A 27,636-nucleotide genomic window follows, 5' to 3' on the forward strand; every position below is an offset into this window, starting at 1 on the left:
TGAGGAGATCAGTACTGAGAACCCCAAGGGAAGTCCTGAGAGAAGGAGGAGGGGGCTAGGGTCCCCCTCCCAGAGGTCACTGAGCTGAGACCACCCCAGAGAGCCCCCAGACGGGGCAGGGGGAGCAGAGGGATGGGAACTGAGGTAGGCCCGAGGTGGGCGGGGGTCGCGGAGAGGAGAGCGGGAACCCCTCTCCCGGCACCCCCATCCTGTGCGTTGGCTGCCAGCTTGGGGTATGGTTGACATCCATTCTGGGGAGGAGAAGGGAGACAGGCAGAAAGGCTGGCTCAGTTGGCCTGCGCCAAGCTTGCCGCTGGCTGGAAGTGACTCCTGGGCGGGGCGGGGTCCTCGTCTGGGTAGAGAGAGAGCAGAGAGGGGCCCAAGCCTGTAGGGGAAGATGGAAGGTAAACCAATGGGGAAACATCACCCCAACCTGTCTTCCCTTCCTGACAGTTAAATGTGGCTGGTGAGGCAGGCATGCCTGGATTCAAACAGGAGTGAAATCTTGGGCAGTTTTGCCCTCTGAACTCCAGGTGTCTGGATGTTAAGAAGCCTGGAGCCAAATGCTGCCTGAGTTCGACTCCAGGCTGTGCTGTTTACTTGCTGTATGACCTGGGGCAGGTGACTTTACCTCTCTGTGCCTTAGTTACCTCATCTGTAAAATGGACGTATCACAGCACCTCCCTCCCAGAGCTGTTGTGAGGGGTAAATGAATGAATCCCTGTTAAAGTGCTTTGAGCAGCGCACAGTGAGCTATCGTTATATGGTAAACCGGGCTACTTTGACGGGCCTCACTCATGAAAATTCACTCATTCAAAAAATATTTATTGAGCACCTACTGTGTGCCAGGCACCAGGGACACAGTGCTGCATGGGACTGACATTCCAGTGAGGGGCGTCAGTTGCGTCATGTACGTAACAGATTTAGCACAAAGCTCGGCACAGAGCAAGTGCTAGATAAATGTTAGCTCGTTATTAACAAATATGTACCGAGGCCCTGTGCTGCACAGCCACTGCCCAGCCTCGCACACATGGTAGCCTACAGCAGTGACCAAGACAGGCAGGGCCCCTGCCCTCGGAGGGCTCACACCTGCACGGAGTAGACAGCCAATAATCAAATAATGACACAGACTCCTATGTAAATATGGACCGTGATGAGTGTTATGAATCATGAGCTTGGGAAGTAAGGGAGAGCTTTGTGGAAGGAGTAGTATTTGATCTGAGAACTAAAGGGTGTGGTAATTAAAAATAGAGGGAAAAGCATTCCAGGTGGAGGGATCAGCATATACAAAGGCCCTGAGGCAGCCTCCTCAAGCAAGATGACTTCAAAGCCTACTCAGTGCCAACAGAGGCTTGGCTTCCACCTCAAGGGGCAGCTTTGGCCAGCCCCTGCCTTCCCAAAGGTCTCCTTTTCCCTCTATAGTGCCCCTGAGAAGAGGGAGGGGCTGCCTGTTTCCACTAAGGTCATGTCCAGCCACTGACCATACCCCACCACCCTCAGAATCGCCCCACCCTCTAAGGCACCACCTGTGGGAAGAGGGGGACCCAGGGCCTCTCTGTCTACTGGGTTGCTACTCACTCATGGGCTCATTCAGTTCCAGGAGGTGGGTGCTGGGATCCTGCTGGCTCCCTGAGGCTGGTCCTCCTGTCAGAAGGAAACTCTGTGGGACAGAGACAAAGCCACCATCATCAGCAGCAGCATCACATCCAAGGAGGCAGGATGGTTCCATGGTTAAGGGCACTATGGGCTGTGTGACTTTGGGTGAGTCACTGTCCAGGCATCCTCTGCAGGTCCCTCCGGAGCCTTGTTCTCCCTTCTGTGCCCCAGCAAGCTGACCCATGCATGTGGACTCCATTAGTGTGCAACCTTGCTCTGTGTGTTCCTTTTGGGTTCATGTGATGGGAGATACCAGCAGGCAGGAGGAAGACAAGGGGTACTGGATCTTCTAGCTGCTTCCCTGCTGGGCCGTCGTGGGTTGGCTGTGTCCCTCCATGGAAGGTTTCAGCTCTAACAAGGTGGTCCCTACTCTATCTAGGATCTGGTGACCACCCCCTGCCCTGGGCCTTCAGGCTAGGGATGCTGCCAGCTCATTGATGCCTACACCTTTGCCAACAGTCCGGTTACTAAATTCTCCTCAACGCCCCATCTGGGCATGCTGTTTCCTGTCCAGATTCTGATATGTTTGCTTAACCTCTTGTGTGTAAACGTGAATGATAATACTAATAATTCAAAAGTGGTTGTGGGGTTGAATAATTTAATGATGCAGGGCCCTGAGTACAGTCAGTGTCTGGCTGTAGGCACTCAGCAAATGAGAGCTGCTGATATTCTCAACCATCCCCTCATGTTCCCTTCATGTTCCAACCGCCCTGTTCAGAGTGAGCAGCCAGGGTCGCTGCTTGTGTTTGGTTTGTCTGTATTCTACCATTTACCAACAGCCCACTAAAGATCAGCTCAGGGCCTGATTTCACTGGACCTCATGCCAGTCCTGTGAAATGTCACTATACCCACTTCCCAGATGAGGAAACTGAGGCCAAAGTGGTAACGTCACCTACCCAATGTCTCACAATTATTAGGTGGTGAACCTGGGACTCAAACCCAAGTCAGTCTGACTCTAGTGTCTGTACTTTTTTTAAAAATTGAAGTATAGTTGATTTACAGTGTTGTGTTAGTTTCCCATATATAGCATAGTGATTCAGTTATACATATACATACACATATACATTCTTTTTCAGATCCTTTTCCATTATAGGTTATTATAAGATATTGAATACAGTTCCCTGTGCTATGCAGTAGGACCTTGCTGTTTATCTATTTTGTATTAGTATTTTGTATCTGCTAATTCCAAATTCCCATTTTATCCTCCTCCCTCCACTTTCCCCCTGGGTAACCATAAATTTCTCTTCTATGTCTGTGAGTCTGTTTCTGTTTTGTAAATAAGTTCATTTGTGTCATTTTTTTTTAGATTCCACATATAAATCATATCCTATGATATTTCTCTTTCACTGTCTGACTTACTTCACTTAATATGATCATCTCTAGATCCATCCATGTTGCTACAAATGACATTATTTCTTTCTTTTTTATGGCTGAGTAATATTCCATTATGTGTATATATACATATATACACACACCACAGCTTCTTTATCCAACCATCTGCCAGTGGACATTGCTTCCATGTCTTGGCTATTGTAAATAGTGCTTCTATGAGCATTGGGATGCATGTATCTTTTTGAATTAGCATTTTCTCTGGATATATGCCCAGGAGTGGGATTGTGTCTGTACTCTTACAGCTACACTCATAATCCAAGGCCAAGACACGTGCTGGGTTTGGGAAGGGAAGATCCATGGGAGCAGAGATTCCTACAGGTATTTACCCTTGCCATTTCTCCCCTTACTCTGCTTATTTTTGCTTCTTAACACTTACTACCAACCTATATATACTTGCAAAGCCCTTCCATACCTATTACCTGAACCGGCAGATCAAAGTCCTAGCCCCAGTGGATGACTGACCATCCATTTGACCTCTGGCCAGCTCCTGTCCCTCTTGTTTTCCCATCTGTAAAACAGTAGGGTTAAGCTTACTAGATTCTAACGCCAGAGAACCCCACAACTCCCCATACATACCAGGCTGAGCGGAGGCAGCAGGAAGTTTTCGGGTTCTGCGCTGGGGGACCGTTTTGGGGGTCTCACTCCCAGCAGCTCCATCCCCTCGGCTTCATCCTCTGAGCTCTGGACCAGGGTCCTGGGGGAAGACAGGCAAGAATCTCAGAACCCAGCAAACCTGGGCAGGTGTGAACACCAGTGTGAGCAGGTGTGAGCATTCATTCCTTCCCCCAAGCACCTGTTATTTCTTTACTCATCCATCCATCCATCCATCCATCCATCCATTCACTGGTCCATCTTCACATTCATCTAAATGATCCATCACCCACCCATCCACGCCCACAACCTCCACCCATCTATCCTTCCAGTCGTCCACCTAGCTATCCGTCCACTGATCCACCCACTCCCCATCCATCCATCCATCTACTGTATTTCCTTCCTCTCTCATCTGACAAATCTCTATTAGGCACCCATGGTCTATCCAGTGCCAAGCTGGGAGCCTTGGGAAATAATGAGATGTACCCATAAAGGCCTTCTAAGGATAGTACAGAGACCACCCTGGAGATTAAATGGGCACGTGTCCACGATGTGGAGAGCACAAACTTGAGTATTAGTAATCTCATATCTTTGGAAAGGGTTCATGGATCCTCTGAAATTGCAGAATTGTGTGTCTGTATGTGCGTACAAATTTTCTTGGGTAGGGTCCATAGCTTTCAACAGATTCTCAAAGGCGTTAGGAAACTTAGTTCAAGACAGTTTCTCTGACACTGTGGCAATGTCCTCTTAACTATGACAAAAATTGTTACTAGGCCAGATAGAAATATATTCTGAAGGAGAGGGCCCTGGTTGACTGGTAGGATTTGGATAAACAACGAGTAGAGGCCACTCCAGAAGGAAGGCACAGCCTCAGCAAAGGCATAATGGTTGGAACAAACATGTTATGTGCTGGGGACACTGAGGCCTGGCTGGAGCAGAGGTCAGGGTAGGAGGACTGACAAGGATGAGGCTGAAGTAGGAGGCAGGGACAAGATGTGGTGATCAGGGACCTTCTCTTTACTTCCTTTATATCCTGCCCTCTACTGCGGCTCACCTCTTCCGAGCCCCAGCCATGGGGGAGGATGCTGACGGGTCCCCTCTGGAAGGGCTGGAGCAGCTCAGCCGGGGGTCACTCCCCCAGCGGGGCAGCAGGGAAGGCTCAGGGGTTGGGGGTGACATGCCGTGGAAGCTCCGAGCCCGGGGCCGGGAGACAGCCCCTGGAGGTCTGTGGTATGCCCTGGGTAGCTGCTCGCTGGAGTTGAGCTGGAAGTCATCATCCATGGAGATGTAGGGGGCCAGCATCTCCAAATCCAGAGCATCGACGTCCTGCGGAGGGCAGGAGGGAGTTAAGAGCATGAGCCTTGGCCTTGGGTGGGCCTGGGCTGGCGTCCCAGATCCACCACTTCGGAGCTGTGTGCCTGAGGTCAAGGGTCTGAGCTTCAGTGTCCTCATCTGTAAAACAGGTAGAAGGACTCTACGGTAGCCAGCTGCTCCCAAGGATCCTCACCTCTTGGTATTCACACCCTAGTTTAGTCTCCACTACAGTGGCTGAGGCTGGCCTGGTAACAATATGCTGTTGAGATGATGGTGTGTGGCTTCTAACATTAGCTTTTAAAGATACCGTGGCTTCCACTGTTGCTCTGCTCTCTCTCTCTCTCGGGTCACCTGACAAGAAACTGACACCTCTTGCCAACAGCTGAGAGAGATCTTGGAAGTGGATCTTCTAGTCCCAGTCAAGCCTTCAGATGACTGCAACCCTGGGTGGGATGTCTTGATTGCAACCTCATGAGAGACCCTGAGCAAAAGCCACCCAGCTGAGTGACTCCCAAACCCCTGACCCTCAGAAAGTACACAAAGTAATACGTGCTCATTGTTTTAACCTGTGAAGTTTGATGGTAGTTTCTTATCCAGAAACAGAGAACAAATAAGTTTTTGATACCGAGAGAGGGGTGTGGCCATAACAAAAACCTAAAATGTGGGAGCAGCTTTTGCACTGGGCAGGGGGTTTGGGCTGGAAAGACTTTGGAAGGCCTGTCAGAGGAAGCCCAGATTGCCTTGAACAAGCCATTAGTCAAAACCTGAACCATGAGGAGCCTGCTACTGGAGGCCTGAGGGGAAGTGTCATCAGAAGCTGGAAGACAGGAGTTTTGGTTGAGTAGTGGCTGAAAGTTTAGCAACACTGTCACCTGCAGTTTTATGGAAAGTAGAAAACATAACTAATGAACTGGGTGATCCAGTTAAGGAGATTTCCAGCCAGAACACTGATTTCTCCTTGCTCCTTGGAGTAGAAGGCAAAGGGAGAGAGAAGATAAAGGAAGAAATGTGCAACATGAGTCTGGAGCTTGAAGGCCTTGAAAATGCTCAACTCCTCTGTGTACTGAAGAATTAACCTTACCCCCAAAAAGAGGTTCAACCTTTGTCCTGGCTCCTGGGAGGTAACATCTGAACCTTGGAATTTCCCGAGTGATAAGTGTGTCTTTGCTGCTCATGGGAGACACCTTGGACCACACCTGGTAGTTTATGCTGACGACATGACTCAGGAGGGGGACTGGCCATACTGGAAAGGCCAACCACGTGATTTGAGGGCTAGGGCTCTGGGCCACATGAAATCAGACTGACCTCCAAGGAAAGTGTGTGTGTTGGAGGAGGTGGAGTTGGAGATGGAATTCAACTACATCGGCAATAACTCAACTGATCATGCCTACATAATGAAAGCTCAATAAAATCTCTGGAGAGATGGTTGCCACACATCAATGCCCAGGGTGGGAGTGATATCATCCCTGGGGACATGAACGCTTTGCACAGGGGACTCTCGCAGTCCCAGATTCCACCCTCTGAATCTCTTCCTCTGGCTATAATATTCGTTTGCTATAATAAAACTGTAATCATAAGTATAATGCTTTCCTAAGTTTTATGCCTAGTGCTAGTGAGTGAATTACTGAACCTTCAGGAATCTGTTGGAATCTCTGAATTTGTAGGCAGCTGATCTGAAATGAGGGTGGCCCTGGGAACCCCCAAACATGTGGCTGATGTCAGACTTGGCAGTCTGGATGACTGTGCCACTCACCTTGGGTTTGGCTGACTCTGGGAACTCCCCAGATATCAAAGGATGCTAAAATTAAGAAATGGTTTCTAAAAAAAAAGAAAAGAAAAGAAAGAAACGGTTTCTGAGCAAAGAGGGCATTCTCAGGAAAGCACAGTTTAAGGATGAAGCCCAGGGTATGTCTCTAAAATTCCTTGTTAAGACTTCAGAAAGATAGGTGGTCCCTAGAGTATCTTTCAGTCAGATACAAGGTTCTCTAGAGGATGTGTCTCATGGATCTTCTCAGTCAAACAATAGGGCTTCTATTAAACTTCGAGGCAGTGTCACTCAGCCATCTCAGCAGAAGCCCAAGGTAGAGAAGGGTTTATCTCAGAGATTTGTGGATACGACTTTTGTCTAATGGAGTGAACTCCGAAGAGATTCATGTAAGACATACACAGTGTTTTTCTTAATTTGAAGAGAATTATATGAAGTTTATATGAATTTTTATGAAGAAATATTGCCAGCTTGGACTGAAAGGGACAGAGATGGTATAAAATGAAGAGACCTTTGGACCATCAAAGTTCTATAAGCAGGAAGAAGGTTACAAAAACCACTCAGCTGCAACTCCAGGTTACCTTTTTATGAAAAAAAAAAAAGGATGACTCAGAGTGAAGTGCCAAGAGCCCAGAGGGTGGAGCCAAGAACCATGGAGAAAAACTCCTAGGAAGTAGTAAGAATGAGTTCTGACCCAAGAACTTTTGATATTTGCCCAACTGGATTTCAAAACTGCTGTGGACCAGTGTGCTCTCCACACTGGTGTGTATGTTGGGTTTATGGGTGACAGGTAACTTGTCTCTTTAGTTCACAGGCCAGCAGATTGAGAAGAACTGTATTTGAAGTGCTTTGCCACACCCAGACCTGATTTAGATGATGAGATTCTGGACTTAAAGCTGACACTGTAATGGGAAGAGACTTTGGGGGGCCTTGGGAGAGGGTGAGTGTATTTTGTGTAAGGGAGAGACATGAATCATTGGAGTCCCAGTGATCCTTGCCTTTTGGAGTTCACACTTGTTTGTGTTTGCCTTCCACATTGTCAACATAATATGGCAGCAGTGATGGTATGTCACTTCTGAGAGTAAGTTATAGAAAACAGCATCTTCTGTCTTGGGTTCACTCTCTGTCTCTTGGATAACTTGCCTTGGGGAAAGCCAGCTGCCATGTTATGAGGATGCTTAGGATGCTCTGTACAGGCCCACATGGTGAGGAACTGAGGCCTCCAGCTGAAGCCAGTGAATGACTGAGGCCTGTCAGCAACCACCTGCATGAATTTGGAAGTGGATCCTCTAGCCCCAGATGTCTGTAGCCCTGACTGAGAACTTGACTTCAACCTCATGAGCAACTCTAAGAAAAAAAACATCCAGTTAAGCTGGTCCCAGTTTCCTCGTTCTCAGAAACTGTGTGACATTGAAGGTGCTGAGTTTAGGGGTAATTTGTTACACAGCAGTAATATAGCTGATACATCATGCCACTGTAATTTATCTATCCAATCAATCATCCAAAATCTACCTGTCATCCATTCAATAGTCTTATCTATCTAACTACCCGTCCAAATATCTATCATCCACCCATCCATCCATCCTAATATCTGTCTAAGCATCACCAATCCACCTCTCCACCATCATCCATCTGATGAATACAATGGCCCATCCATCTATCCATCCATTCACCCCCTTAACCATTCCACCATCTTTCTCTAAAGCTTAGATATGTCAGAACCCAAAGGTAAAGAGGGTTCCTTCCATGCCAGCTCTTACCTGAGCTATATCCAGATCTGTCTCCACTGCCTCAAGGTCTTTCCCAGAGGCTAAGAGTTTGTGTGCATTCTCCACATCCGCAAGTAGTTCATCTGGGAGATCAGCCTGTGGGGAGAGAGGAAAGACTTAAGGAAATCTTGAGCTTGGGAGATGTCAGCTGTAAGGCAGTCTAAACATCTGAGCTCAGGAGTAGAAGTGAGGATCAAGTGTCAGACAGCTGGGACACCAAGGGGGTCCAATTGCACATGCAAGTGAGTTCTGAACCTGGGTGTTCAAAAGTCTGAGTGCCTAGGTATAGACTGACTAAGCAAACATCAAAGGTTCCAAAGACCAAAGCCTGAGGCCAAGATATGGGGGCCTCTGGGGTTTAAGGTCTGGGGGGAAACAATGTAGAGTCCAGCTGCCCCAAGGGTAAAGGGCAGGGTCAAAGGTTACAGTCTGTAACTCTGGTGGACAGAAGATATTTGGGAGGGGGGCATGAGGGTGGGAATAAGGAAAGTCAACACCAGGTAATATGGACCCGAGTCAAAGGTCAGACTATCTGGACTCTTTAAGTAAAAACAGTAACTCTCAAGGTCTGTTGAACACCTACTAGGTGCCTCCCAGGAATGACTGCATTGAACTCTCACAATGACCTATGAGGTGGCTACTTGCTGTTACCCTAATTTTACAGGTAAAGAAACTGAGGTCCCACTTATCCAGGGTAACACAGCTGGTAAGTGGGAGAGTCAGGATCTGAATCTAGGTTTGTGTCATTTAAGGCATTAGACATTCTTGACTCTGAGATCAAAATTCAGAGAGCCTGGATGCTTGGGTCATGCCAGTCCCAAACATCTTAGATTTTGGTCCAGATAACAGTCAAAGAATCAGGAATCTATGTCTTGAAGGAACCCCAGACTCCACCTCGTCCCAGCCTTTCCACTATAAAGATGGAGAAACTAAGGCCCAGGGAATAGCAGGGTTCAAGCCAAAGGCCAAAACAGCTTGGACCCTGAGGGCTGAAGTGGAAGGCACTGCTTACCGGAAGAGGACTTTGGGGGTGCCGTGTGGCAGGGGGTGCGCTGGGGGTGGCAGCTACTGAAGTCCCATCCAGGATAGGTGCCAGGAGGCGACGGAGGTCAGGGCTACAGAAACGACGGGGGTCAGCGGCCAGGGCGGCCTCATTCAGGGTAGGGGGGTGCAGGAAGGCCAGGATCCGGGGACCAGAGGTGTCTGCAGGACACATCAAGACGGGGAGGACACAGGATGGTCACCCAGGGATGGGGGCCAGAGTCCTCCACGCCAACCCCAGGTAGCATAGTTGACTTTGTCATCAGTATGGAGACTGTTCACAGTGCTGGGAGCTGAGTCCTGGAGAACTCCTGCTGGGCCAGGTGCTGTCCCTTCAGTTGCCAGATTATGGTGAGGCCCTGTAAGGTCCGAGGGGAGGGGCTGACATGGGGTGGGGGGCACACAGTAGACTCGGGACAGTAACAATTATCCAAAGGTGGGGAAATGTTTTAATACTGAAAATTGACATGGCTGGGCCAGGGCACATGACTGACCCGATTCTCCAGCGGCATAGAACAGCACTCAGCCATTCAGCTCTGGGGGGCTTGCATGCTAGGAGGAAAGACTGGCCCAAGGCCCTCAAGGAGGTTCTAAGGTCCCTGGAGGCCAAGATGTGGTCCCGAGCCAGTTCTAAGCCAGAAAAGGAAAGGATACCCGTAACCTCATACTATGCCCAGGAGCCTGGGCTGCCAGCAACAGTTTGGAGGAGGTGAGGCCTTAAAGAACAAAAGGGAGGGAAGCTCATCCATCTAGGATTGAGAGGGGAGGTCAAGCAGGGGAAAAGGAAGAGGCAGAAAGAAGCCAGACTTGGAAGGGTCAAGATTACTGGAAGTCAAAGAACACTGAGGTGGGAGCAGGGAACAAACTGAAATTGGGGGCAATGGGGAGCCACAGCAGAATTCAGAGCAGACAGCAAGACTGTAGCAGTCATCCCAGGGACACAGGAGAAGCGGGAGGACAGAAGAAAGAAGAGCATTCTGGGCAGAGGAAACTGCATGTACAAAGGCCCTGAGGCATGAAAGTGCCTGGGATGCTTCAAGAGCACTGAGGAAACTGGTGTAGTTCAGAGAGTAGAAGGGGAGGGAGGCAGGAGTCAGATCGCACAGGAGCAGATGAGTCACATTAAGGCACTTGGGCTTTCTCCCAAGTGTCCTGGGGACACACCCCCTCCCCAGCCCCGCCCCATACCAAGGCTGTCCCCAGGATTAAGGGCATCCTTCTGAGAGGGGGCGCCCCGCTGAACAGGTCTGCGAGAGTGTCGAGAGTGTCGCTCCGTTTGCTCCAGGGACAGCACCACTTCGGTCTCTTCCACCCGGCTAGGGTACAGGGCAGAAAGGGGAGTGGGAGTCAGAGAGGGGCCATGGCCCCTGCCCGGGCAGCCCCCTCATATGATGTCCATTAAGGGGAGGCAGTCTCATCCAGGGGCTGGAGGGCATCGTGCAGAAAATAATTTGCCACCTTTACTTGTTTCTTTTAAGGATTTAAATTTTGTTGAATGCTTTTTATTAGAATAGCATTGAAAAGAAAGTTAAGTGTGTCTTCCCAAGCTCCCTCTGTGGAGGGAAAGACAGAAAAAAAGAGTTGGCATTTAGCGCAGCCTTGGGGGAGAGAGAAGAGAGACTGAGGGGCCACGAGGGGCAGAGAGAAGGGGGAGTGAAAGGCAGAAACTCAATACTGTCTTTATAGATACTTACTTATAAACACATTCTTATAAATGCATTGATGAAGAATAAATATTTAATGTATTCTTATGCTACCAAATACGAAGAATTTATAGGGATATATTTTTATGAATAAGATTTTATTTATGAAGCTTCTATTCATAGACATTTGTCACATTCAAGAGACGAATTTATAACTACATCCTTATGTCCCTCGCGCCTCCCCTCCTCCCCTCCCCAGTCTCTAGCTGCAGAAGCAACTCAAATTGTTCCCTCTGCAAACTGGCTTCCGGAGAACTGGTTTGGGGTAGAGGATCAGGCCTTCATTTGCATCTCATTTGCATAACACCATCCAGGACAGACCATGGGTGGTCCTTTCACCAGCTCTTTGAAAAGCTGTGGCCCTTCCCCACCCTCACCAACCCCTTCTGAGCTGGAAACATACCAATTTAGACTGGAACAAAGCCACTCCACCTTTTTTGAAAAACTCAAGCTCAGACAGTCACACTTGTACCCACGCTGGGTACTCACAGGCACAGACAGGAACACTCACTCATACATGCCCAAGTGTATACATGGTCAGATTTGCACACATACTCTGTACACCTGGGCTCGCACAGCATACATGCCATGTGGAATGCACATGTTCATTCATTCCACAAACATTTCCTGGACAACCAGTAATAAATACTGAGTGGTTAAGAACAAGGGGTTTGCAGCCAGCAGCCTGGGTTCAAATTCCAGTTCTAAGGGGGTAGGGTATAGCTTGGTGGTAGAATGTGTGCTTAGCATGCACGAGGTCTTGGGTTCAATCCCCAGTACCTCCATTAAAATCAATCTAATTACATACTCCCCTCCAAAAAACCCACAAATTCCAGCTCTGCCACTTATGAGCTGTGTGACCTTGAGTGCATGGCTAAACCTCTCTGGGCCTGATTTTCCTCTTCTGTAAAGAGAGACAAATCATATTACCTCCTCCCCAGGTTGTCACAAGGCCTAAATGGGTTAATATATGTCAAGTGCATAGAACTGTGACTGGTACATGGTAAGCTCTATGTAATTGCCGTGATTGTTTATTGAGCAGATATTGTGTGCCGGGCATTGTTCTAGGTGCTGGAGATTTGGCAGTGAAGACAGAAAAAACTCTCTCCTCTCATGGGGCTGAAATGTTAGTGGGAAAAGACAGACTTTAAATAAAAGATATTATTTGTTGGTAAATGTATCTATCTAGTTACAAAATGTATTATATCTCTTTACACTAAGTGAAGCACTTGAAACATGGCTGGCTGGAATTGAGACATACTATCCGTGTAACATACACACCAGATTGAAAAAATTGAGTACAAAAAAAAATCTAAAATATCACATTAATAATTTTTCATATTGATTACACATTGAAAAGACATTTTGGGATGTATTGAAATATATATACATATACATATAACACAATGTATAGTATATTAGTGTATTATTAATTACCTTAATTAATAATGTATTATTGATTTAACAATGTATTATTGATGTGATATAACATATTATTACTGTATTTAATAAGGTATTATTAAAACTACTTTCACCTGTTTCTTTCTACTTTTTTAACAGCTAGGAGAAAATTCAAAATAACACATGTGGCTTGCAACACACTTTTATGGGACAGTGTTGGGTTAGATAGTAAGTATTAGGGAAAAAAATAAAGCAGAGAAGGAGATTTGGGATTTTGAAAAAGGCAATCAAGGAAGAAGGCCTTGTTGAACACACAAATATAGGATAATTACAAATGGTTTTAACTGCTCTGGAGCAAAATACAGGATATCAGGAGAGAAAAAAGGGAGATCTGACCTCCTCTGGGGGCTCAGGAAAGGTCTCTCAGTAAGTAATGACTGAGCTGAGACCAGAAGGATGAGTGGGTGTGATTCAGGGAAAGGGGAGGAGGGAAGAAGGAAGAACATCCTGGGCAGAGGAAACCACATGTGCAAAGGCCCTGAGGTTTGGAGTGAGAAGGGGAGGGAGGCAGGAGTCAGGTCACACAGGGCCTGGTGAGCCCTGTTAAGGTACTTGGGCTTTCCCTCAAGGATACTGGAGAACCACAGAAGGGCTCTGAGCCAGGGAGAGATATGAACTGATTTGTATTTCAGAGCCTTCACTCTGACCTCGGCTGGTGTGTGATTAGTGGAGTCCAGACCAGCTTTAGATCTCAGTTGGGAGGTTAATGCTATAAACAAGGAAAGAGATGGTGGTGGCCACAGAGACACAGAGAAGGGAAGCAAATTCAAGATACATTCCAGAGGCAGATAGAGTGGATGGGGGTATGAAGGGTGAGAAAAAGGACTCAGGAGAGACTCCCAGATTTCTGGCTTGAGCAAATGGCAAGATAAGAGATTGTGTGGTTTGGTGGTGATTCATGTAGCCTCCAGACTAGCCTTGGATCAAACCCAGCTCTGTCAGTTACCAGCTGTGTGACTTTGGGCAAGTGACTTCCCCTCTCTGGTCCTCAGTTTTCTCTCCTAAAAAAATGGGGATCAGAATAATAGCTATACCTCACAGGGTTGTTGTGAGCACAAAGCACAGGGCCTGAAATGTTGTAAGTGCCCCGTATAAGTGAGTTTTATTTTTATGGAGCAAGCGTTCACTGCAGTGGAAGGAGGCTTAGGTGTGGAAGAGAAGGGATGCATTCCTCAAAGCATCAGCACCTGAGCACACACACAGAGCCACACAGCTGCACGCCACACAGTGTGTACACAGGGCTCAGGATGATTCATACCATATGCTCATCTCACTGTTACTAAGTAAACTCCTATTCATTCTTCACTCGTTTTCTGCCAGTAAAACTGAACTCTCCTGGCCTGCTCTTTGCTTAGAGTGCAAAAGATAGAAATTCCAGGGTCTGGTCATCAAAAGGCAAATCTTCATAAGGAATAAAAGGAGCTCCCAGGAGAGATGGGGGCGGGTTCCCTCTCCTTTGCTCTGACAATGAAGAGACTTCCTCCTGTGGCTACAAGTTATTCAAAGATTCTGATTTGAAAGGGTGTTAAAGTGAGAACATTTCAAAGATGATCAGTCTTGTTTTCTTGTGCAGTATGAAGAATATTGTATGAATATTCCTGTTACCAATCTCTTTTCTAATAGAATCTGTTCTTGACCAAAAAGACCTGGGAAAAGCCCCACGGCTTTAGAAATTTATGCAGAAAATCTTCAAAGAAAAGTTGCAATTCTCTTTGTCTTAGGTGATTATTGGTTGCCCTAATCACAATGTTATTATGGTGAGAAACTTCTCAGATGCCTGATGGAAGGGGGCAAGCCTATGATTTCCCATTATACATCTATTAGCATGGTTCCAATTAAGACAGAACAAGACAAAAACAGACAATACAAAACGCTGGCAAAGATGTGGAGGAACTGGAACCCTTGTACATTGCAGATGGGAAAGCAAAATGGTGCAGCCACTTTAGAAAGCAGTTTGGCAGTTTCTTACAAAGTTAAACATACACCAGCCACATGACCCATCCATTCCACTCCTAGGTGTTTACCCAAGAGAAATGAAAACATGATCTCACAAAATCCTTTATGAGAATATTTACAGTAGCTTTTTTCATAATCATCCCAAGTAGGAAACAGTCCAAATGTCCTCCAACTGTTGACAGGATAAACTGTGGTCCATACATAGTCATGCCACAGAATGCTACTCAGCATTAGAAAGGAACTATTGATACATACCATCACATAGATAAATCTAAAGTATATTAGGCTAAGTGAAAGAAGCCAGACTCAAAAGGCTATATACTGTAGGATTCCATGTACATGACATTCTGGAAAAGGCAAAATTCTAGGGTCAGAGAACAGATCAGTGCTTGCCAGAAACTGGGGGAGTTGGGTGGAGTTCACTATGAAAGAATGTTTTTTTGGTGATGAAATTACTCTATAGCTTGACTGTGGTAGGTTACACAATTCCACGCATTTTTTTGAAACTCACAGAACTGGGGGTTTCGGGGTGGTACAGCTCAGTGGTACAGCAAATGCTTAGCATGCACAAGGTCCTGGGTTCAATCCCCAGTATCTCCATTAAAAAAAAAGAAAACCTCATAGAACCATATACAAAAAAGAGTGAATTTTCTATATGTAAATTACACCTCAATTTTTAAAAAGCAAAAAAAGCCCCCATGATTCTGCTTGATTTCTTATTTTAACTTGAGTAGAGTTCTTTTCATTTAAATTAACAGTACACACCCAGGCACATCATGTCTACATGCAGATACGTGTGGTCAGTCACTCGTGTTCCACATACACGTACATGTGCACGCTCCCTCTCACACATGTGTATACAATACACATGCACACTTGTACATACACACACACACCTGTTCGCACATATGCAGACCAGACCCATGCACACAGCCACCCCACCTCCTTCCCGCTTACCTGATCAGGAAGTGGACGCAGATGATACTCTCAGACTGGGGACCCCGGCCCCCTGACACCACTGTGGCCTGGGTCTGGGTCCACAGGTAGCCACCACTCCGGGCCAGGAAACGGTACTGCCCCGTTACTGCCTGGCCCTTGCTCAGCACTGGGGAGGGGGAGGGGGAGGGGTCAGGGCAACTGGGGAGGGAAGGCTCTGGGGGCAGGGGACTGAATATGAGGGGGCCGGGGAAGAGAAGGTTCCTTGGGGAGCTGGGAGCTGGTGTCGGCTGGGGCCATGCAGCACAGGAAGTGGAACCAGAACACATACAGGTGTGGATGCTCTGGCCGACTGCGTCCGAGTCCAGTGCGTGGATGTACTCGTAGGCAGAACAGCCAATCAGGTCATCAGGGCTGTAGCCAGCAACCTCCGCGATCCTGAGGTGGGTGCGGTGGGGCCCGGTCAGGTCAACTGGCTGAGGTGGAGGTGGGTGAAGGGAGGGGGAAGGGAAGGCAGGGATGAAGCCAGCAAGACAGAGAGAGACAGGGTTGTAACAGAGAGAAAAGGAGAGTGAGAAATAGAAAGAGAGGAGTACGGTAGGCTGAATAATGGCCCTGATGATGTCCACATCCTAACTTCCGGAACATGTGAATGTGCCACCTGACAAGGCAAAAGGGATTCGGCCGTTGTGATCAAGTTAAGGATCCTGACATGGTGAGATTACCCTGGATTATCAGGGCAGGCCCAGTGTAATTACAGGAGTCCTTATAGGAAGGGAGCAGGTGATCAGAGTGAGAACAGATGTGATGTTGGAGGCAGAGGTTGGAGGGATGTGCTTTGAAGATGGAGGAAGGGGCCATGAGCCAAGGAATGTAGGAGATATTCAGAAGCTTTCATGGCAGGAAATGGATTCTTCCCTGGAGCCTCCAGAAGGAACACAGCCCTTGATATAAGCCTCATAAGACTCATTTTAGACTTCTCACCTCCAGAACTCTGAGATAGAGAATCTGTTTTGTTTTGAGCCACTACGTTGGTGGTAACATGTCACAGCAGGCACAGGAAGCTCACACAGGAGGAGAAAGGGGGTAAAAATGGGAAGAGTGATGAAAAGAGAGAAAAAAGAGAATGTGAAAGAAATAGAAGAGGGGAAGAGAAAGGAAGAAAGATGATCACAAGAAGAAAGATAAGAAAGAATAAATAGAAATAGAAAGTAATAATGATGATAATGATTTAAAAACTAGGCACTTCTAGACTGCCTCATACCAGGTGACTCACTGAGTGCTCAGGACAACTGCTCAAAGGAGGTTCTGCTGTCATTTCAGAGGATGGATGAGGAAAGTGTAGCACAGAGAGGTGAAGTCATTTGGCCAAGGATGCACAGCCAGCATTTAAACCCAAGCAGTCTGAACCCAGAGTCGCCCATCCTAAGCATGACTCCACGGAGAGGGAAAGAGGAAAGAGGCAGAAAAATTAGGTAGGAAGGCAGGGGAAGAAGGGCAGAGGGAAGAAAGGGAGAGAGAAAAAGAAAGAAGGACAGACAGAGAATTAGTAATGACAGCTTTTGAGTGCTTCCTGCATGTTGGGCACTGTATTAAAGGCTTTAAGCAAATTGACTCATTTAGGGAACCCAAAAGAGGGACAGGGAGGGAGAAACTAAGAGAAAGACTCAAAAGAGAGAGAGAAGAGGGAAAATCAAACATAAGAAGACCCACAGCAAATTCAGAGACAGGCAGACACACTCGGAGAGACAGAAACAGACCAGAGAAAGAAGCTGGGGGTTGGAGAGGAGACAGTGCGTGAACTTGGATGGAAAGGAAGAGGAAGAACGGGCCAGCAGGTGGGTGGGTGGGCCCTGGGTGGGTGGGCCCCTGGCTCCTGCCCACCTCTCATCGCAGTAGGTAAACTTCATGTCCAGGCTGTGGCGGCTGAGGAAGGCCCCCCGGCCCAGCGGGGGCTCCAGGCTGCCGGGGTGGGGGATGGCTTCACAGATTAGCACCAAGCATTGCAGGGGGGGCTCCAAGTTGGGGCTCCCAGCTGGGGAAGTCTGTGCGGGGGGCTTGTAGGCCCTCATGTGTCCAGAACAGTGCAGTACCTGGTGTGGGGGGGAGGGGGGCGAGGAGGGGGATGCACCCGGGCCTGGGGCTACCCAGGGGGCTGGGAGGTGTGTCCCTGTGGGCCCCTCCCCTCAGGGAGCTGAGAAGAAGAAATCCCTGGGGACTCCAGAGACCCAGCTCAGGGAGCTCTGAGGACCCCCAGACCCCAGTTCCATAGAGATCCAACCTAAGGAGGTTCTGGCAATCTCTGGATTTGAAGACTCAGGGCGCTCTGAAGACCCAAGATTCCAACCCCACAGAGACCGCAGCCCCAGGTGGCTGAGGACCCCAGCCCCAGGCCCCCAGAGATCCAGATTAAGAAAGGATACAAGGACCCCCAAATCCCCAACCTCCTAGATACCCAAAGGATGCCCTAGACCCAGCCCACTGGATCCATGGCCCAGGAGACCCCAGACTCCAACCCACTGTGAGGCCCCCAGCAGACCCTGCCCACCTTCCAGGTGGCCGCCTTGAGGTTGAGGGTGCGCCCACGGCTGGTGAGGGTGCTTTTCATGCGCAAGGAGAAGCACCGCTCAGTGGGGGCCTGAGGCTTCTTCCTGGACAGGCCTGAGGGGCGGGAGGTGGGGAGGAGCAGGTCAGCGGGCAGCTTGCAGCAGGGCCCAGTCCCCTCCAGCACCCTGGTTACTAAACTCTCCCCAGCCTCATCCCCAAAATTGAGACCTGGAACCAGAAAGGGTCTCCCGGGGAAACAAAATGCTCCTTCAGACCCCCAGGGTGGGGCCACGTCCTCCCCTTCCCATTTTCTCTATCCAGTATTCCAGAAGGGGAGGGGATACGCTAAGGGGAAGGATGGAGCCTCAGTTTCTGTAATGTGGGGGTAGAGGCCTCCAGGGAACTCACTCTGCCGGGGGGTCAGGGCATCCTGAAGCTCCTCTTGGTCACAGGGATGGATAAAATCAAAGATACTGTGTCCAATCAGCTCAAGCTGGGAGGGAGGGAAACAAGGGGGGTGTCTTGGAGGAAAAGCACTTTTTCCAGGGCCTCCTTCCCATCCTCATTTTCTGCCCTAATTCACGAGCCTAGATTACTTCACCAGTCTCCTTATTCATTCAATCACTCACTCATTCATTCATTCATTCCTTTCTCTAGTATATAATTTGCCAGACCCTCTTCTAGATCCTATGGCTACAGCAGTGGCTACCAAGACAAAAATCCCTGCTTCTCAGACCTTACTGGCTAGTGGGGAAAGAGAGCCAATGAACAAACAAAACAACATACATCTGTAAAACAATATCATAAGTGAGATGAAGAAAACTAAAGCAGGGTAAGATGATGAAATGATGGGATGCTATCTGAGAGGCAGTAGTCAGGGACAGTTTCTGGAAGAAGTGACATTTATACAAATTGCTGAACAAAGCCAGTGAGGTGGTCCCGTGGGTCTCCGGAGTAGAGTGTTTTGAAGGAAAGAGGGAACAGCAAGTGCAAAGGCCCTGAGGTGAGACCCCATTCAAATCCCACCTGTTTAGCAAGCCAAAGACTCAACTTTTGGTTTTAATTCAGGAAGTGAGCCTGGTGCTGGGAGGAGGTGACACAGGTGACCCACCTAGCTCACGGTCCAGTGCTGATGCTGAATAGCAGAGGAGGGAGATCTCCCTCCCCCTAACAGCACCTCTTGTAGCTGGATTTGATTCCTGGCTCTGCCACTTGCTAGCTTTGGGACCTCGGGACATTCACCTGTCTGAGCCCAGGAGCTCAAACTAACAGAGAAACTGGTGCCAAGAGTGGGATAACAAGGCGGGGAAAGGAACAAATGTCAACTATGGAGCCCATCATGGGAGATAGGAAAAAGAATCGTAGTCCTCTCATGGGTCTTGCTGTAAGGATTAGCTGAAATTAGTTCTACTCCCTAAGCGTCTCTTGTTTGTCTTTCCATCCCCAGACGCCTCCTCCTACTTCTCTTCTCCCACTTGGGGCCCTGCATCCACCCCCTTACACATCTCCCAGCTTCTAGTCTCACTCCCTCCAATTCTATCTCTGTGCGGCACCTAGAGGGCTCTTTCTAAAATGTAAATCTGAATCTACCTTTCTGACACAACCTCTCTCTTGCTTAAAATCCTCCCATGGCTCCCCAGTGACCTGGAGATCAACCTTCAGTTTTGGTCCTAAATGATGGCCTCTTTAGACTTTTTTCTCTCACTTTCTCCCATGGCACTCTGCACTTAGTGTGATTCAAGGGCTTTATTTCCCCCAAATGCTCTGTTTTATCTTACCTCTGTGTCTTCACATATTCTCTTCCCTCTCCTCCACGTACACTCCCAGTCTTCGCTGGTCCCATCCACTCCCCACACTTTTTTAAAAAATTCTTTTTTTTTTTTTAAATGGAGGTACTGGGGATTGAACCCAGGACTTTATGCATGCTAAGTATGTGCTCTACCATGGAGCTATACCCCCACCCCCCATTCCCCATACCTTTAAATTTTTTTTCTCCCTCTTTTTTTGGGGGGAGTAATTTGGGGTTTTATTTATTTACTTTAATGGAGGTACTGGGGATTGTACCTAGGACCTTGTGCATAATAAGCACACGTGCTCTACCACTGAGCTATACCCATCCCACTCCATACATTTTGACTGGCTAAGTCCTTCAGGTGTTAGCACAGAAGTCTCCTCCAGGAAGCCCCCAATTTCCTCTCAGGCTGGGTCAGGTACCACCCTCCACCCCTAGCCTGCATCACGCCCTAGATTGCCCCACCCCAGCCCTGACCATTCCAAGTCTTCCTGTCTGGTGACATATTTGTCTCCTCTCTGCACTGTGGGCCTTGTAAAAACAGGACTCAGGTGGTTCTGGTCACTTCTGTATCCCAGCATCACCTGCACGAAGCAGGCAGCTCCTCTTACCTGACTGAGGCCCAGGTGTTTGCTGACATTCTCTGACAGGTAAGCCATGTCTCCCTCGGCGGTGAGCACCATAACGAAGCCCTCCAGGGCCTTCAGGTAGCAGGCATCCAGTGGTTCGCCCCCTGCTCCCACCTGGTTCCACTCCCCTGGTGTCCAGACCAAGGTGGATGGGGCATCTCTAGTCAGCCGTGAACCTGCCCTGGCTAGCCTCCCTCTGCCTTCCCTCACTCAGAGGAGCTTATAGGTACCCCCAGGTGAGTGGGGCACATCCCAGTCACTTGGAATCCCAAGGAAGAGGGCAGGGCCACCAAGGATTGGAATTCTAAGGGGGCAGGGCCTCCTGGGGGACAGAATTCTAAGGAGGTGGGGTCTCCCAAGGGAACAGATCTCTTAGGAGGACAGAATTCTAAGGGCATAAAATTCACAGGGGTCAAAATTCAGAGGGACCAGGGCCTAAGGGAGTCAGAATTCCAAGGGGGCCAAGACCTTCCAGATAGGCAGAACTCTAAAGAAGCAAGGACTCCCAAGTGACAGAATTCTAAGGAGACAGAGCCTCCTAGAGAAGTAAAATTCTACAGGACAGGGAAGTCTAAGGGGCAGAGCCTGTCAGAGGATGACTCCACTTTCCCCGTAATAAAATCTTTAAAGGGTCCTGGGATTCCAAGATGTGTGTGTGTGTTCGTGTGCGTGTGCGTGTGCAAGCCTCCCGCAGAGGAGAATTCTAACAGGGTGAGAATTCAAGGAGAAGGCTACTAAGGGGACAAGCAGTAGAACCAGGGATCTGGGGAAGAGGGGAAGAGGGACTCTCTCAAGTAATTAAACGTTGGGCTGCAAAGCCTCCTGGGGATATTACTTACACGGGGACGAAGCCTAGAGGAAAATCTCCCAGGGGACCAAATCCTAAGGGTCCATGGGCCTTAGGGAGTTAGCCAGCCTCCTTCCTATTCCTTACAGTTTTAACCCTAAGGCTCCGCCGGAGCTTCCCGAGGGAGCATCCCAAGGGGCGGGGCCTCAAATGATCGACTTCTAAGGGGGTGGGACTTCCTAGGAAACTGGGCTCTGACTGGACCGGAATTCGAAGGGGGCAGGGCCTCTCCAGGAAAGTGGATTCCAGAGGGATGGGGCTCCGCCGGGAAGACATGGCGGGGGGCGGGACCTTGTCCGGATAAGGCTTCCCGAAGGAAGGGCCTCCCTGGGACCGGCCTTGCCGAGGTGGGAATTCCCGGGGGCGAGGCTCACCTGCGGCGCAGAGGCGGTGCATGCGCAGGTAGCTGATGGTGAGGCGCATGATGGAGGCCTTGTCCAGGTGGGCGCTGACCCCACGCGCGAAGGGCAGCGTGTGCGCCAGCTGGTACAGCACCTCGGTCTCCTGGCTGCGCCGGCTGCGGGCCGCATCCCGGGACTTCTCCTTGCGCAGCTCTGTGCTCGACCTGAGGGCATGGGAAGCGTTCACTGGCGACGCCCCGGGAAGGGAAAGAGTTGGACGGGACAGGCACATGGGGTGCTGCCACATGGGGCCCGGGCTAATATAGGGCAGGGCTGCGACTGTGCAGGCTTCGCTTTGTGGCCCAGGCGAGTTCCTGGAGCTCTCTGGGCCTGGGAAGGTTATATTCTGGAGTCGCTCCTCGACTCGGGTTTTATCTGTCCCCAAGCCAGCCCATGCTGCCCTCCCTCAGGTGCCCCACTCCTCTCCAAGGCGCGCCCAGGACCGCTCTGTCCTCTCCCTGACTTATCTGCTGTTTATTCTCTGGGCTTGGGACTCCTAGGGAACAAGGAGGCCTCCTGCTAGGAGGGAGCTGGCAGAGCTGGCCTGGAGCCAGGGATAGGAGGGCTCATGAAGAGGATGCCTGCAGTCCCCCCAGGCCCCCTGCCCTACAGCCTCCCAGAACCCCCTTGCCTGCCCTTTCCCCTTCTCAGCTGAGCTGAGTTCTCAGAATCTTGGAGTACAGATCTCAAAGTCCAACGACCCACCAACAGGGGCCCTGCTGGGGTGACCCAGCAAACCAACCCCAGGGATCTGTCCAGCCAACAACAGCTAACCACTTATCCCTGCCCTTTAATCCACTTCAAATGCCTGAATTCCCTGTGTGGGGTTAGGAGTAGAAGGATGAATATCTTTTTTTTTTTCCAGAAATATCTGCCACTTACCCAGCTTTTACTATTATGTCACTCCCTGTGCCAAGTGTGTAACTTACATTAACCTGTTTAGCTCATACATCCCTAAAAGGAAGGTAATAACATTATCCCCATAGAACAGATGAAACCAAGGCATAGAGAGATGCAGTGCTTGCCCATAAGGAGTGAAGCCAGGGTTGGAACACAGATCTGCCTGAACTCAATTTCCTCTGTTGTATGGCCATAGGTTAACCTCCAGGTTTAGTACTTCTCCCCATTTCTGCCACTGTCTTAAAAAGTCAAACATAGGAGGTGGGTATAGCTCAGTGGTAGATCACATGCTTACCATACACAAGGTCCTGGGTTCAATCCCCAGTACCTCCATTAACAAATAAATAAATACATAAATAAACTTTATATCTTCCGTGCAAAGCAAAAAAAAAAAAAAAGGTCAAATATCAGGTCTGTCTGAATCCAAACTCTAGCTTTGGGGAAGAAAATTATACAGTATGTTACATATTGTATAGTATATGTAATCTTATCTATATTTATACTATTGAGAAAACCATTCATAAGCAGCTATAATTTGCTAAGCATTTGTGTGTCTGGCATTGCACAAAGTTAGGACTCAGCCTATACGTACTCATTCCATCAGACAGCCCTAGGCAGAGGGCACTTTAAACCTCCATTTCACAAAGGGGAAACTGAGGCTATGAAAGGTGATGACATCCTTCGCCCCCAAAATCACAAAGTCATTAACTGAAAGAGCTGAGATTTGAACTCAGACAGCGAGGTTCCAAAGCCTTCATTCTTCTAATTCCTTCCCTGTGACCCCTGCCCCCTAGTCCCTGGAAAGCAGAACTCTAGGAGGGGAAGTTGCCCCTTCCTAAAAGCCAGAGGCCGCTTTTGGGGCACCAACCTCACCGAAGCAGGAGACCTGCAGCCCCACCCATAGGCAAAGGTGGGTGAGAGGACAGGACACTCCTCAGTGCCACTGGGTGGCAGGCACAGAAGGGGGAAGGCTGGGTGGAGGGAACCAGCAATTGCCCTCATCCCCTCCCTCCGGGCTGGTGTGGGGCAGGGGCCTCCAGTCCTGCTCTACCCAGAGGACATTCTGTCCTGTCCCGTTCTGTTCCAGCCCTGTTTGTCTTCCTGCCCAGAGGGTGGGGGTGGGCGGGCCTCACTGAGCTGGGGGCCCCAACAGAGGGAACAGGGAGTGGGAGCGAGGGTTGGGGGTGAGGTTGGCCCCCACCTCCCAGGCAGCTGGGCTCTATAATCCTCTCTGTGGCCGACTGACTTCTCCCGCCCTAAAAGGAGCTAGCTGGTGGCTGCAGCGGGACCCTCTTTCCAGCTTCCAGCCTGTTCTCCGGATGTTCTTCTGACAGGAAATGTGGCTCTCTCCTTTGCTTCCCAGATGCCCAGTCTCTGGCCTTTCCATTTAAACAGAGTAGGGGCCAGTTCCTCTGGTCCAGGGTTCCAATCTTGACTGCATTACTTATTAGCTGTGTGACTTCAGGCAAATTGCACAGCCTCCCTGAACATAATAATGACACAAACTCATAGGGTTATTTTGAAGGTTAAATGAGTTAATATAGGTCAAGGGCTGAGAACAGGGCTTGGCAATTGGTTAGTGCTCTATAAAGGTTAAACTTTTATTTTTTTCCCTTTGTCCACATCAGGGGTGGAAAGTTTAGGAGCCTCTGAGGCCCTGGAGAAACCCCTGGGCTTCGGTGGTGTAACCCTGTGGTGTGGTGTGTGTGTGCAGTTACATACGCAACTTGTACACAGGCACATTGGGAAGAAGACTAAATCACAGGGGTAGTAATAATAATGATAGCTTTGCTATATTGAACACTCATGAGCTTAGAGACCCCGTTAAATCCTTTCAGTGACCTTACAAACCAGGAAAAGTGATCTGCCTTTTGCAGAATCAGAAACCGAGGCTCCGAGCAACAGAGTCACTGGCCCAAGTAACCAAGTGGGAATTCCCAGGGCCCTCCGTCAATGTGCAACTCTGCTCGACACGTCTGTTAGTCCTACCATGTGTCTGTTTCTGTCCAGTTCTCTGTCTGACTTGGACACAGCTTACTGCCCACATGTCAGGTATCCTGCCCCAAAGATCTGTCCCCTCATTGCTCCTCTTCTTGATCTGGTGCAGGGGAGGGGAGATATAATCCTCATTTTCCAGGATACAAAACTAAGGCTCAGAGAGCCGTCGCTGGCACAAAGCCACACAGCCAGGAAGCGGGTGAGCTGTGACTTAAACCCTGACTTTGGGGCCTGTGCTCTTAAATGCCATGCTTGGTGGGCATGCCACCCAGCGGACCCCTGTCCTGCCCCTCCTCTGCCCAGTGGCCTCAGTCCCTTCCCTTCCCCTTGTCCCACCCCTGCTGCCTCCGGATTTCCCCAGCTGGCCAGTCTCCCCAGTTGGCCGCACGCCCAGCCCTGGTCCATGCCCTTGGCACTCTGCCCAGGTTGGGACGTGCAGCTGGAACCCTGCCACCCTTCCTCTGTGTTCCAGCAGAGAACAGGGGGCGGGACCAGGCTGGGAGGCCCCAGGGTAAGGCCTAGGAATGGGGACTAGGGCCTGGTGCCCCCCTACCCAGGAGAGGGAGAGGCCCATCTCTTCCCCACCCAGAAGAACTTGCCATCGGAGAGCAAAGGCAGGGGGAAAATGGGGAGACCCTACCCACACATTCAGGGCTACTCCTGGCCCTCTCTTCTGACACTCAGATGAGTATTGGGGGTCTTGCAAAAAGCACAGAGGATCTAGGGGGGCCTTAGGTTGAATCTGTGCAGAGACTCCTCTTGGATTGCCCTATGTGGCCTGAGAGGCCAGAGGCAGGGTTTGGGTTTGAGAAGGGACTTGGGGTGGGGACTGGGGAGTCTCTCCACCCCTGACTCTGCTCATTCCCGAGGACACGGTAATCCAGTGGGGCACCCATACCCAAAGTCCTATGTTCTCTGGGAAACCTCTGACCTAGGGGACACCCGGGAGCAAGTGCCCCTCAGGGACTTCCCGAGAAACATCCTTGCCTGGGGTGGGATGGCAGTAAGCCCAAGCTGGGAAAAGGGAAGAAGGTAAAGGAGTATGGGGGGGGCCCACTCACCATCACCCAGACCCTCTTTGGCCCAAGTGTCATCTTAGGGGTGCAGGAGGGGATGGAGCGTGGCCGGGATCCGGGTGCGAGTTATGAGTGGGTGGTACATGGCGCTCAGATGACACCGCAGGAAAGGGCTGGCCTTGGATGGGGAGAGGGGAGCGCCCCAGCTCAGCCAAGTGGGGCCCCCACCCAGCCAGGAGGGGTGCTGGGAGGGGCTGAGCTAGGGCTGGCCTAGAAAGGGTGGGATAGAGTTCTCTGGCAGGCCCAGAGCCAGAGACTGGAATAGAACTGGGGGGGGGGGTTGGATGGGGAGGTGAAAAACATGGGGGTGTGGATGGATCCAATCAGACCTGCCAAGACAGGGAGGAGGGAAGGGGGTGAGGCTTTCTGGACTCCTCAGATTGGACAGGGGAAACCAAGGGCCTGGGACATTTTCCGGGGGTCCCATGAAAACATGGCCAGATAGGACCCCCTGGCCGTGGACCCAGCGCACCAGTTCCCTGTGCTGCTTCAGCAGATCTGCACCTGCCGGGAAGGGAACACAGAAACCCACCCCACTGCCCAGGATGACCCCAGCTGGGCACTGCGGCAGGGGGCGCTCCCATCACAGCCTGGACAGAATCAGGCACAGCACCCTCTGGGGCCTTCCCAAAATAAGGCTTGGGTGCCCCTTCCCACTGTCACAGGGACTGAGTTGGGGTGGGGAGTGGAGGAGTGAGATAAGAGGCTAGACTTTGGGAAGTGGGTCAGGTTGTTTTCCTGTTATTAAAAGGGTGACCCTACCTTTCAAGGCTACAAAAAGGCCCCTGCGGAGGGTCCTAGGTGGCTTCTGAAAGGTGGCCCCCTCTGCCTATTTCTAGGGAAACCAAGGTTTGGAAGACTGCTTCAGGGAGGGTCCAATGAAAGGGGATCTCTCTTCTCTTGAACTCAGGAGCTGACTCCCCGTTCCAAGGGACTCCCTATATCTGGGAAGGCTCAATTTGGGGGTACCCCTTGTCTCCGGGGATCCCAGGGGTCTGGTGGCAAAGAACAAACTCAATTCTGGGGGCTCGAAGGCCAGAAGTGTCAAAATGTGGCTGGAGAATCCATCCCGCAGAAGCCCGGGAACTGCTCAAACGCAACCCACCTCCAATTCCGTGGGGACTCCAAGTTTCACCCCCACCGAGGGGAAGCGAACCCAGAGCAGCAGGAACTTGGGGATCAGGGACCCCGAAGTCGCACCCGTCTAGAGGGGCGTGGCAGCTGGGGACCTGGGAAATGCCCCCATCCCTGCAATTCCCTAGGGTAGAGGGTGCGGCGGGGATGTGTCTCCAGCCGCGAGTCGGAGGGCACCCTAGGCTTGCACCCGCGCCTTCCCCACCCGGCTCAGGGGTCGCTGGAAGAAGAGTCCCCAGATTCCCATCAGTTGTCCCCAAAGCCCAGTACCTTGCGCGCTGTAGCCCCAGCGCCATGGCTCCCCAGTCGCCGCTCCGGAGCCCTTCGAGGCCCCTAGCCCCCTCCCCTGCCCTGCGAGCCCCCTCCCCAGCTCCTCCCCGCGCCGCGCGGTTGGCTGCGCCTCGCCCGGCCCGCGGCTCTGGTTGGGCGACCGGCCTGTCACTTCCAAGAAAGAGGCGGGACCAGAGACGAAGACTTGGAACACCAGGAGGAGTGTGTATGTGTGTGTGTTGCGGGGGTGGGCACCGTGGAATACACACACACACACCCCCAGCCACACCCCGTGCCGCGGACTTCTCAGCAGTGTTGCCCGCACGGTGCACGGTCGGCGGGCCGCGCCTTCTGGCCCAGTCTCTCTCGCCAAGTTCCGACCAGTACTCTTCTGAACCCACCTAGTTCACTCTGCTCCTTACTCCCCAGCCCCACCCTCTAACTCCCACCCCTGGCTC

At 50.3% G+C, this 27,636-nt stretch overlaps 1 protein-coding gene across 1 annotated transcript; it reads right to left on the bottom strand.

Moving 5' to 3' along the window:
• HIF3A (hypoxia inducible factor 3 subunit alpha) lies at window positions 1-27,215 on the bottom strand. Its single transcript, XM_006208535.4, has 15 exons — window positions 27,179-27,215; window positions 21,774-21,964; window positions 20,535-20,680; window positions 18,540-18,624; window positions 18,133-18,245; window positions 17,469-17,677; window positions 15,916-16,022; window positions 15,606-15,753; window positions 10,717-10,844; window positions 9,500-9,690; window positions 8,479-8,583; window positions 4,694-4,965; window positions 3,625-3,742; window positions 1,579-1,660; window positions 1-385 (listed from the first exon to the last, which is right to left on the bottom strand). The coding sequence occupies exons 1-15, from the start codon at window positions 27,202-27,204 to the stop codon at window positions 288-290; spliced, it is 2,019 nt and encodes a 672-aa protein (XP_006208597.1). The 5' UTR covers window positions 27,205-27,215; the 3' UTR covers window positions 1-287.
• Window positions 27,216-27,636: the final 421 nt, after the last annotated feature.

The sequence above is a fragment of the Vicugna pacos genome, chromosome 9, assembly GCF_048564905.1.
Source record: "Vicugna pacos chromosome 9, VicPac4, whole genome shotgun sequence".
Lineage (NCBI taxonomy): Eukaryota > Metazoa > Chordata > Mammalia > Artiodactyla > Camelidae > Vicugna > Vicugna pacos.